Source organism: Mus caroli, unplaced genomic scaffold (assembly GCF_978045245.1).
Source record: "Mus caroli unplaced genomic scaffold, Mus_caroli_1 scaffold_6, whole genome shotgun sequence".
Taxonomy (NCBI): Eukaryota; Metazoa; Chordata; class Mammalia; order Rodentia; family Muridae; genus Mus; species Mus caroli.
In genome coordinates, this window is record NW_028227261.1 from 4,080,276 (window position 1) to 4,092,836 (window position 12,561).

The 12,561-nt window shown below is 50.2% G+C and overlaps 1 protein-coding gene across 5 annotated transcripts in view; it reads right to left on the bottom strand.

Moving 5' to 3' along the window:
• The window catches only part of Acot7 (acyl-CoA thioesterase 7), a 90,085-nt gene that overhangs the window by 45,852 nt on the left and 31,672 nt on the right, over positions 1-12,561 (bottom strand). For all 5 annotated transcript variants that reach the window (XM_085838545.1, XM_021160606.3, XM_021160605.3 and 2 more), the window contains exon 3: positions 3,660-3,816. In XM_085838545.1, coding sequence (XP_085694671.1) covers positions 3,660-3,816 — 157 coding nt within the window. The remainder of the gene's footprint in view (positions 1-3,659; positions 3,817-12,561) is intronic.

Sequence of the window (12,561 nt, forward strand, 5' to 3'; positions counted from 1 at the left end):
AGCACATCGCCAGGCTCCCAGTCAAGCCCTCCCACAAGGAGGGTGTTAAAAGACAGCCTGCAAGGGTTCTCCTATTCCACAGTGGCAGGCCTCTCAGCCGCACCCAGACACGTGGCGCCCCAGGATAAGGCTGCAGGCTCCCCCGCCTGAGAACCACAGGCAGACACTATGGGAAAACATTTTCCCATGCTTTGACTGAGTGAATCTGACAACCTGCTTTTGAGAATAAAGATTTCCTGTTGGACTCAGAGCCAGCATGAAGAGCTGGTTTCCATGGAAACCCAAGTGGCCTGCTAAACCTAAATGAACAGCACTGAGACAAACCACTAATTGTGTAATCTCCACTCTTCAGTGGGGCCATTGTCGAGACTGCTGCACTACAGTCCTCTTCAAACCTCACCAGCCCCCTGCTATGGCCCCGAGCAGCACACAGCAATGGCGTCCCATGAGCTAATACTCCGACGCCCCAGAGATGCACGTGTGGCATCTCAAGAAAGGGTGGTGGCCAGGTTTGTGCTCACAGCTGACTTTGCATTGCAGCTCAGCCCAGATAGAGGGTGTCTCTAGGTGAGGTCCCACGAATATCAAGTTCAGCCTTCACACAGGCTGCAGCCCTGAGTGTGCACCTCTCCTCTGTGTCCCAGAACTCATCCATTCAGATAGGGCATAGAGTCAGTGTGGTGTTAGATCAAATGGCTGGAAGTCAGGCCACCTTCCAGTGGACGTATGGGCTGGGAAATGGTAGGGAGAAAGTACCAGTGTCCAGTCTACAACAATGGGCTCTGGGGTCAGACAACTAAGCCACGGGAAGACTCTCAGCCCTTTCTGCTCTGACAACAGGCTGTCTCCATCTGTGCTACAGGAAGAAGCAGCAGCAGGAGGATCTGAGACAACGGCCAGGCCCCACCGAGAAGAGCTGCAAGGCCATGCTTCCCCTGAACAGTAAGGGTGAATAGTACCCATCCTTGTCCTGAGCACAGTGCCAGCACTGCCTCTGCCCTTCAAGCCTGCTCCCTCCACCTCCTTGGCAGTGCTCCCTCCCTCCCTCCCTGTTCACCCTTAGGGCAGGAGGGAACTCTAGGGAAAGAGTTGCTATGGAGTGAGGGCAAAAGGCCAGGCTGCTTCTTAAAGTATTTTCTTTTAAGAAGCATTTTGATTACTTAAAACAGTTTGTTGTATGTGTACTAGTATTTTGCTGCATGTAAGTCTGTGCAACACACGCATGTTTGGTATTCCCAGAGGCTAGAGGAAGGGATCACATCCCCTGGAACTGGAGTGAAAGTGGCAGTGAGCCTACATGTAGGTGCTGGGAATTGAACCCAGCTTCTGAGGAAAAGCAGCCAGTGCTCTCAACTGCTGCCATCGCCTCTGCAGCCCTAACAAACCACACATGCACTCAGTAGACCAGGCTGCCTCACACTCAGAGACCTCCACCTCCAAGTGCCAGGACCCAAGGTGTGGGCGGCCACCCGTGCCCTCACTCCTTTGCTGTGTACACATGTGTCTATGTGTAGAAAGCTCAGCTGCTGAGAGCATTTCCTGCTCTTGCAGAGGACCCCAGTACAGTCCCCAGGACCCACAGCAGGCAGCTCACAACCACCTAGAATTCCAGCTCTAGGAAATCTGTTATTTTCTTCTGGTTCTGTTATTTTCTTCTGGTCTGAGTAAGACTTTTATTTATTTATTTATTTATTTATTTATTTATTCTCTAGGAAATCTGTTATTTTCTTCTGGTCTGAGTAAGGCATTTATTTATTTATTTATTTATTTATTTATTTATTTATTTATTGTTTTTTTTTGAGACAGGGTTTCTCTGTATAGCCCTGGCTGTCCTGGAACTCACTTTGTAGACCAGGCTGGCCTCGAACTCAGAAATCCGCCTGCCTCTGCCTCCCGAGTGCTGGGATTAAAGGCGTGCGCCACCACGCCCAGCTCTGAGTAAGGCTTTCTTAAGAGAATGTGAGAATATGTGGTTTGGTTAAACCCTCTAAGAGTGTTTGTCCTGTAGCCTGTAACCCAAGCTCTTCCAGATGGCCATGTCATCCTTTCATTGGCTACACAGCTGTACAAAGATCAGTGACAAGAGATGCCAGGAGGTCTATGACCTATGGCAGATTACCAGTCCTAGCACCAATGACCTGTGGGTTGGGCTTCTCTGCTATGGGGACAGAGGATCTTGACAATTCTATAAACTCCAGAGCATCTTTATGCACTGCCTCTCTCCTGACTCACACACTGCAGTGCCCTCTGCTCCTTGGGCTCCTGGGGGCTGAGGCTTTGGTTGTTACAGATTAGGCAGAAATGTGATTTCTTTTAAACTATATTATTTTATGTGTGTAAATATGTATGTGTGTACACTGTGTGCACATCTGGTGCCCTTGGAGGTAGGAAGAGGGCAACAGATGCCCTGACACTGGAGTTAAGACAGATGTGAGCCACCATGTGCATCCTAGGAATCAAACCCAGGTCCTCTGTTAGGAGTGGCCAGTGCTTTTAAGCACTGAGCCATCGATATTCCCTTGGGAATCCATTCTTAAGGCAAGCCCCATACAGTTTCTGAAGCTGAAGTTTCCCACAGTGAAAAGATCTACTGGCTGGTTTCAAACAAACACGAAGACCAAGGACCCCAGGGGTGGTCAGAGGTGACAGCAACCCCAGCTAGACCCAGCAGAGGAAGGTCCATAGGACAGATAGAAAACCCTCCCTGCGCTGGCCTCTCTTCCCCGAGTGGTACATAGCTGTGCCTTCCTGTGCCATGGCCGGAGAGACACTCTAATGCCAAAGGGCCTGAGAGCAGAGCAGAGGCCTCGCAGCCTTCCAGTACATAGTGGCTGGGCTCACACAGCCCATTTGAGTCCATCCCTGCTGAAATCATTGGAATGTTCCAGATGGAGCGCTCTGTTCTTAGCCATTCCCAAAAAGACCTGAGCCCCTTAGTCAGCTCTCAGTCACCACTCCATGAGGTCACCACTGCAGAGACCTGGGAACAAGGAAAGAACGAAGCAGCCCAACCTCCAAGGCATATGGACCACAGGCAGAGTTGGGCAAAAGGGCCTGCGCTCCCAGCCCGGTTACAAAAGAAACGTAAGCTCTTCATGAGAAGGAGCTCCACACTCATGATGCCAACAGAGAAGAGGAGAAAGGTTTCCATAGTTACCAAAGCCAAGGAAAAGGTTCAGATGAACCAAAGGCAATGGCTCACCCAACCTGGTTTCTAGATGGGCAGGGGCAGATTGGTCCAGGAGCCTCTGCAAAGTCATACAAGGCAAGGTCTAGAATAGCGGGTAGATACAGAGGCACAGGTGGCAGCCGTGGACTAAGTGGTCTCAAGAAGGAGAGGGAGCAGGCTGGGAATCCTGGTCTGGCTGGAGGAAGTCTACCATGTCTAGGCAGTTGGCCTCGGCTGTTTAAGAAAGGCAGCTGAGCAAGCCAGAGGTAGGGAGCCTGTAAACTGCATTCCTCCACCATCTCTGCTTCAGTATGGTCTCCCCAGTGATGGCTGTGGCCTCTAAACCGAAACAAAGCCTTTCTTCCCCAAGTTAGTTTTGGTTCGTGTTTCACCACAACAACAAAAAGCGAACCAGAACACTATTGTGGTCCGTGCTCAAAGATGCTACCGCTGAGGGTTGGCTGGTGAGAAGCACCTGGGAGTTAGTTACCTGTGAGGATGTTCTCCGACATCACATGGACCTGGACCTCCACAGAGTGCTTGGAAGTGTAGGTGATCTCTGCACTGACATGAGCCACCTCGCCGATGCACATGGGTGACAGGAAGTCGGTGCGCTCCACCCGTGCCAGGGCAGCCACACAGCGCTCCTGCAAAGACCAGAAAAAGACATCAGCCCAGTCCAGCCCAGCAAGTCCTTACGACAGAGATGCTCTGCAAAACTGCCCGCTTTGTTCCTCACTGTAGAATAATGGGACTGAGGGACACTTCTAGCCTAAGCGTGGAGAGACACCAGAGAGTACCTCAGAGTCGCTGCCATGTGCTTACCAGGACATTTCTTCTTATTTTTCTACAATCAACATGCACTGCTGCTTCACAAGGAATATTGGAAAAGCACACAGAGCTAGAAAGGGGGTAGCCTCACTCCCCTTCCCAAGAGAAGCAGTGAGGGCTCGGGTCGGGCTTGGCTGCCTGGTCTCTCTCTGGCCTGCTTTAGTGTTAGGTAGTAGCTATGCACCTCCCAAATACATCTTCACAGTCGCATCTTCCTCAACAAGGAAAATCATCTTCCTATTGTTGCTATGTTACCCACCTTCAATGTGGTACCAGAGGGACCGGCCAGAGAGTGCACAGGAACAGAACAGGCCATCTATGGAAGTGGTATCCCCAGGGCACTAGAGACTAGTAGTCTCTGTCTCTCTGTCTTTTCTCTCTCCCCGCCCCCCACATACACACTCTGAACCTTTAAACAGATGACCCAGACTCATGATTCAAAATTCTAAATTATTAAAAGAGCATCTGGTACCAAGTATAGCTCCAGCCAGTTTGTCCCTGAGTCACCTGCAAGCCCTGGGTACATGGCATCAGCCCCACAGTGAGGCCCAGATGGTGGATGCAAGCATGGTGACTAACTGCTCTTCACCCTCAAAACCCACCCCTTGCAGTCTAATCTAGACTGTCCTACAGGCTGAGTCTTGGTCTAACCTGGACTGTCCTACAGGCTGAGTCTTGGTCTAACCTGGACTGTCCTATAGGTTGCTTCTTAGTCTGTTAGGGCTGCTGAAACAAAAATTAAGCTGGGTGTAAAACTTCATCTCTCCAATTTTCAGACTAGAAGTCTGAGATAAAGACACAAATGGACTCAAGTCTTATAAAGCCCTTCTTCTGGGTTCATGGTTGAAGAGCATGATTATTAGATTAACATTATTGTCTCTTAACATAAGGCCATTAAGTAGGGCCTGGTGGCACACACCTGCAATCCCAGCATTAAGAAAGACAGGAGGACTAGGAGTGGAGGGGAGGGTTCCAAGGCAAGCCTGGGCTACACAAGTTACCTGTGTCTGAGGTCTACCTAGAGTACAAAACAAGACCCGGACTTAAAAAGACTCAATAAATAGATAGATGAGTAGGTACTGAACCCTTCACAAAAGCTGAACACCAGTTGTGTCTTCCACACCTATTCCTGGGGTCCTGGCAATTGTTTTAGTGATCAGACTGACTAGGGATCTCCATCTCGTGTTAGACACACACCAGCTTCAGTTGTGGCGTAGCATAAGCAATGCTGTAGCCATGACCTTCACACCCAACATCCTCTGCACTTCAGGGGTCAGTGTTCCGATATGCACTACTAAAGAGCCCTTAAAAGGCCAGTGACACCCCCACCCCACCCCGCCAGGGTCACAGGCACCTCAGGGTGCCTTTATTGAATAGGCTTCTCTTCCATCTTATTAATAAAATACCAGATGACCTGGTGTCTGCAGTGACACCATGGGCCCTCCCTCACCTGCCACACCAGCACTTGGACTTTGTGACCTTCTCCTGGAACAAGCAGCTTTCTCAAGATAAGACCTCTGGGCTCACTAGGCTGGTGAGTGAGGAGTCACTTCTCAGCCACTCCTTACAATGACCCTTTGACAAGAGCCACGATGGAAGGACAGCTGGCCACAGCTGCAGAGCAGGCAGAAACCATTAGTCCCAGCCCGGCTGTGTCACCCCCATGTGTGTGTATGGTTTATGATTGTGCTTACATGTATGTCATGTGCATGTGTGCACACAGTGTGAGGCCAGAGGAAGGCCTCAGGAGTTTGCTATCAGTCTCCACTGTAGGGAACGGAGGGATCCCAGAGAGAACACGCAGCTCTGACCTGGCTTCAGCCATGTCAAGGACTCCAGAACCTCAGCCCACAAAAGTCCCAAAGTCAGCTGAGGCTCATGAGGGTGGCAAACTCAACGGGGGTGGGGGAGGGGGGAAGGAGGGAGGGAGAGGAGAAAGAGAGAGAGAGAGATTGATCAGCCTGTGAGAAGACAAGCCCACTGCAGCATCTTCCTCCTCCCAGTGTTTATATCTGACACTGCTCACCCACAAGCCCTCCTACAGAGACTAGCTAACCCCTCACCTGCTAAACCAGCCCTCCCAGCCCTCCCACCTACTGAGAACTCACCTGCTCCCTGGAGTCAGGAGCACATCTCCCTCCTAGAACCTACATCCTCGGGAAAGAACCTTGCTCAATGCTCTCCCGGGCAATTCCCACACAAACAGGCTGGAGGCTGAAATCTCCCGGTAACACAGACAGCACAGAGACAGACCTCAGCAAAGCAACTAAGACTGGGCAGGAAATGAAAGATTCTAGAGAGGGCTGTGTTCTCTCACCCTGCACTTCCCCCACTTCCATCTGCAGGGCTTAAGATCCTCCCATCCACTATACTGCTTATTTATGCAAAGTAAAAGGGGATTAAAGAGTAGTTCACCAGTTCATTCTTCTGACTATGGCGCCACCTACTGGCAGAAGCTGGAAAGGCAAAAGCTAGGTGGAGCCAGGCAAGCATGACACTATCCCGTGCGCTGTGAACCAAGCGAGAGGTGACTAAGGCCAGGCAGCACTACTTGGCAGTAAGGTTAAGTTGGATCCCTACAGGGACAAAACGTGGGCACATGCTCACACACACACACTCATGTCTGAGGCAGGAACTCACCTAGCTGTTACCCAGCATACCAAGGCCCACCCTCTGGGCTACCTCCAGTGGGACAGGTCAGCATGCCTGTCCTGTGGCCCTGGTATTTATAGTCAGCAGGACTATAAATAAGTAAACGAGGGGGCACACAGTCAGGTGCTCAGAAGTCCCTGTGGGGATGCAGCACACAGCCACGGTCAGGTGAGAGGATGCAGGTCTGAAACCCCGATGAGAAGCTGGGACAGCAGAAAGACATAAGTCCTGAGGCTGACCTCAGGCCAGACGCAAAGTCAGGAGAGCTAGAGTCAAAGGCAGACCAAGGGCCACTGGGAAAGGAGGGCACAAAGGCTGGGCTCCCTTTTTAGTCTTCTCTCATCAGTGTCAGTCTCCCCTCAGTGATGGAGGATGCTAACTGAAGCCCTGAGGCAGGAGGAGAACACAGAGCTCCATTTGTGCTGACCCCAGGAGCCTTTTAATTCACTTCTAGCCTGAAGAAAGCAAAGCCCAGCCCGACATGGCCCTGCTCCCTGTCTGCACCAGGGTAGCCAGGTCCACAGAGAGAGAGAGAGAAAAAAAAAAATCCCTGCTATGTCTAGGGAAGAGCAGCTCGGACAGGGAGGAGAGACACAACAAAAGCCCTAGAGACAGGAACACACTCAGGGTGCTCAAGAAGGAACCACAGGAATAATGCCCAGAGTAGGGGGAACGGGGAGAGGGGGTGGGCAGGAACTTTGGCTTTGACTCCAGAGCTAACGCCCACTGCCTTACCACGTGATATACTGAAGTCACATCCAGAGGGGCTCTGGCTACTATACTGGGTACTGACACAGTGAGAGGGGACGCTGACCAGAGAGGCACTCTGCTAAGAAGCGGTAGCAGCAGACCCAGGGCAGGTGGTGACACCGCTGATCACTATGGCCAATGTCCAAGGCAGGAGAAAAGAAGATCCAAACACAGGCCCCAGGTTTAGAGCCCAAGGAAACAGGGACTCAAAGCATGAGTTCCACAGAGCAGAGCTGCTCTGTAGGTGGCTCAGGCCCGCAGTGACAATGTGCCCACACCCCTGAAGCATGGGGTGGGCATCACATGAGCTACAGCACTGCTCTCTGGATGGCCGTGCTTACTCCTACCTTTTTTTTTTTTTGGAGACTTTAGGGCCTTGGCTGTCCTGGAACTCATAGCAATTCTCCTGCCCCTTGCTCCTGCATACTGGTGATACATACATGTGCCACCATGCCTGGCCTAACTTAATGGCATCACTGCCCTCCCACCTGTCCTCACAAGCTTCCCTCAGACACCCACTGCCTTTCTCTTGAAGCTTCTCTACATAAAGGGTGGCCTCTGAGACAGCCAGCGCATCTCCCTACAGCCACCAGAGGGCACCCCATGCACCAAGCTCTAAGGACGGGCCCTTCCCTACAGAATGAAGCCAAGGCCTGTGCAACCCTCCCCACCCCCGCCACATCATGCCTGTGTGGCTCATTCAGTGCATCCAAGCTCCTACTTCTCCACTGGTCAGCCTGAATGCCAAGCTGTGGTCTAAATACCTGGGAGCCCAAAAATACATGTGTGAAAACTCTACCCACCTATGTGAAAGGATCAGGAGTGGAGCATCTGGGCAATGACTGAGTCACGGGGCCTGAAGGCACAGCACTCAGATGACATAAGTGCTTTGAAGACAAACAGAGGTCTGGCATGAACTCTACCACAAGGTGACACCAACTATGACTCCCCAGACAATCTACTAGTGCCAGAGCAGTTTCTGCTGCTGACAGGCTGTCCTGGATTTATCCAGGCTAGTGGAGATACAACAGTTGGCAGGACCCCATAATAGAGCAGATACAGGGAGTGAACAGAGGCATTCATAGAGACTGCTCACACCGACCGTGGTGGCCTGGCACGTGTGTGACAGCATGATGCCACACAGCCTTCCTCCACCAATACCTGTACACCAAGACCTGCTTCAAAAGTCTGGTACTGCTTTGAAAATCTGTTAACCATTACCTAAGCCCTCTAACCTTATGGATGGATCTTGCCTCTCTTCAAATACAATACTGCAGCTGCAGTAGCAACTGCCCTTCTCTAATCCAGGAGCCCTCACAGCCTGTCCCCACACTGCCACTGCCCTGCCAAGTGCGTTTCTGTGACATCCTAGCCCCATGGTTCCAATGTTCCCCAGGACAGTTCCTCTCAGAGACCCAGTCACTGGCTTTGAGCGTCACAGGATCTCCTCAGCTGTAAAGTGTGACCGTGAGGTGGCACTGAGCAGGGGCGTCCTCAGTACACCTTCCACCTCAGGTTCTTCTACTGTCCGGACCACACGTACAGTCTCTCCTCCACCATCAACCCTAAGTTAACCAAGACAGCCAGACTCCGCTGCTTCCAGATTCCTGCCAACTAGGAATGCTGGACTTCTCCACGTCTCCATGGAAACCCACTTCTCAGAGGACACTTGTGAGCTGGGACTCCCCGTTGATGCAGGGGCTTCAGAATGGCGGTCTTGTCAGCAGGCACATCGGTGTCCTGGGTGACAAACCACATCATCAATGAGAAGTAGTTTTGCTTCTCTTTGCAGGACTGAAGACTGAACCTAGGGCTTCTCACATTCTAAGCAAGCACTCAGCACAGGTCTTCTCTTTAATCTTCATTCTGAGATGGTATGTCACTGAGTCGTCGAAACGGGCTTTGAACTCACTGTGAAACTGTGACCCTCCTGCTTCGGCCTCACTAGGAGCTAAGGTGACAGGGCAGCGTTATTATCTTTTCTGGGAGCAGTAGGGTCTCAACAGTGAGTTTAAAATCTTCAGCTGTCCACTCAGGAAGCAGGTGCTGCTTTCACAGGGCACAGGCAGAATGCACTTAGCACAGTCATCTTAGGGGCTCTGGGATTCTGGGAAGGCCCTGGAGTACTGGCTTCCACCTAGTTACCAGCTGCCTCAGCCCTCAACAGGAGAGGCAACCTGTGCTGCCCAAGCCTGGTGTCTCCTCTTCAGCTGTGGAAGTCCCAGATGACATCTTCACGTAGAGGCTGCTTCATCTGCGCCCTAAGTCTGTTGTCTGCTGGGGCCACGTGCCACCACAAGTCTCTAGACCAGTAGTTCTCAGCAACCTTTTAATACAATTCCCCATATTGTGATGACCCCAACCATAAAATTATTTTCATTGCTACTTCATTTTTTTAAGATTATTTAATGTATGTGAGTGCACTGTAGCTGTACAGATAGTTGTAAACCTTCATGTGGTTGTTGGGAATTGAATTTTTAGGACCTCTGCTCGTTCTGGTCAACCCTGCTCTATCCAGTTGGCCCTGTTCGCTCAGGTCAACTCTGCTCACTCAGTCCCTGCTTGCTCAAGCCCTGCTTGCTCGGACCCAAGGATTTATTTATTATTATACACAAGACGCACCAGAAGAGAGCGTCAGATCTCATTACAGGTGGCTGTGAACCACCATGTGGTTGCTGGGATTTGAACTCGGGACCTTCGGAAGAGCAATCAGTACTCTTACCCGCTAAGCCACCTCACCAGTCCTCCTTGCTACTGTAATTTTATGACTGTAATTTTGCTACTGTTCTAAATTGTAATGTAAACGTCTGTGTTTTCCAGTGCTCCAGGTGACTCGAGGCGGCCTCAGCAGTAGCACCTGATGCTTCACCTGCACATCTACATCACAGCCACTGTCCTTGCTTATACCTTGTGGCAGGCTCAGTTAGCTTCCACCTGCCCTTCTGCAGCTGCCTCAGCGAACTCTGCTCCCTCAGCCTTGAGTCAGGGATCAGGCCTGGCTCTCGACAACCCTTGGGCTGAAGGGAATGCTGTGGCTCGTTTGATCTTCTCTCCAGATCAGACAACTTCCTGGACATGAACCACGGAGCTGTCTTCCTCCTGTCTTTCCCATGTTCATTCACTGCAGTAACACAGAGCAATGCCTGCCAAGAATTCTTCCTCCCAAGTCACAACTTGGCTTGGTCTTCAGTCTAGCTCAGCTTTTCATTTTGCTTCCTCACAAAGCTTCACCATTTCTAATGTGAAGTCACTGGGACAGAGACTGTAGCTGAACTGGCAGCGTGTCTGCCCAGTGCACACCAGGCCCTGGGGTTAGTGCTCAGCACCACATACACAGGCTGCTTTGATCTTCTCTTAGTCCCACACTTAGGAGGTAAAGACAGGAAGATCAGAAGTTCAAATTCAGGCCAGCACGATGCCTCGGCCAGTAGGGATGCTTGCTGACAAACTGGATGGCCCACATTCATTCTCTGGAAACTACACAGGAGAGAGACAGACAGACAGACAGACAGACAGACAGAGAGAGAGACCACTACAGAAAGTCACCCACATGCTACAGCACACATACACTCTCTGTCGTAGGGTTTCACTTCTGTGAGCAGACACCATGACCAAGGCAACTCTTATAAGAACATTTAATTGGGGCTGGCTTACAGGTTCAGAGGTTTAGTTCATTATCATTAAAGTGGGAACATGGCAGCATCCAGGCAGGCATGGTGCAGAAGGAGCTGAGAGTTCTACATCTTTTTTTTTTTTTTTTTTTTTTTAAGATTTATTTATTATATGTAAGTACACTGTAGCTGTCTTCAGACACTCCAGAAGAGGGCGCCAGATCTCGTTGCGGATGGTTGTGAGCCACCATGTGGTTGCTGGGATTTGAACTCTGGACCTTCGGAAGAGCAGTCGGGTGCTCTTACCCACTGAGCCATCTCACCAGCCCCGAGTTCTACATCTTCATCTGGAAGCTGCTAGCAGAATACTGGCTTCCAGGCAGCTAGGATGAGGGTCTTAAAACCCACACCCACAGTGACACACCTACTCCAACAGGGCCACACCTTCTAATAGTGGCACTCCCTGATGAGCATACACAAACCAAAACACCCTCCAAATAAATAATTACATAAATACATAAGTAAAGTGAAAAAGATATTGAAAGTTCAAATTCATCACCAGCTCCATTAAGTTCAAGGCCAGCCAAAGCTGCTCTACGTGACCCTATCTCAAAGAGCAAAAACCAAAATTAATAAAGTGAGATTCATGTAACATGGAGAGGTGACTACAGAATTAAGTTTAGCTATGTGGTCTCTCAAGTAATGCAGACACCCAAGGAGATAGAAATAAAAGGGACCAAACAGCCTGGAACATGCACACCACTGCCCTGCAGGACAACAGTTCATGACAGCCTCAAACAACGACAACAGTCACATCAAGGTCACTGATGGGAACTCCAAGTATCATTCATCGTGGTTAGCAAAGAATGTGAGCAACATGACATAGACACATACACAAGCCAGCACATTTTTGCTTAAATAGTATCAATAGATTTGTTCAATGCAAGTTTGCATAAAACTTTATTTGAAGAAAGTACAATATATATGAAGTACAATGAATAAACTTTAACAGGAGGCATTGTTACAAGGCATTCTGTGCCTTGTTATCACAAGCTATCTTAGTCAGGGTTTCTATTCCTGCACAAACATCATGACCAAGAAGCAAGTTGGGGAGGAAAGGGTTTATTCAGCTTACACTTCCATACTGCTGTTCATCACCAAGGAAGTCAGGACTGGAACTCAAGCAGGTCAGGAAGCAGGAGCTGATGCAGAGGCCACGGAGGGATGTTCCTTACTGGCTTGCCTCCCCTGGCTTGCTCAGCCTGCTCTCTTATAGAACCCAAGACTACCAGCCCAGAGATGGTTCCACCCACAAAGGGCCTTTCCCCCTTGAACACTAATTGAGGAAATGCCTTACAGTTGGATCTCATGGAGGCATTTCCTCAACTGAAGCTCCTTTCTCTGTGATAACTCCAGCTGTGTCAAGTTGACACAAAACTAGCCAGTACAATTGACCCCTTGTCAACTTGACACACAAACACATCACTAGTAAGCCTCAACCCTTACATTCTTATTCATCCCCAAGATCTAAATAACTTTAAACGTCCC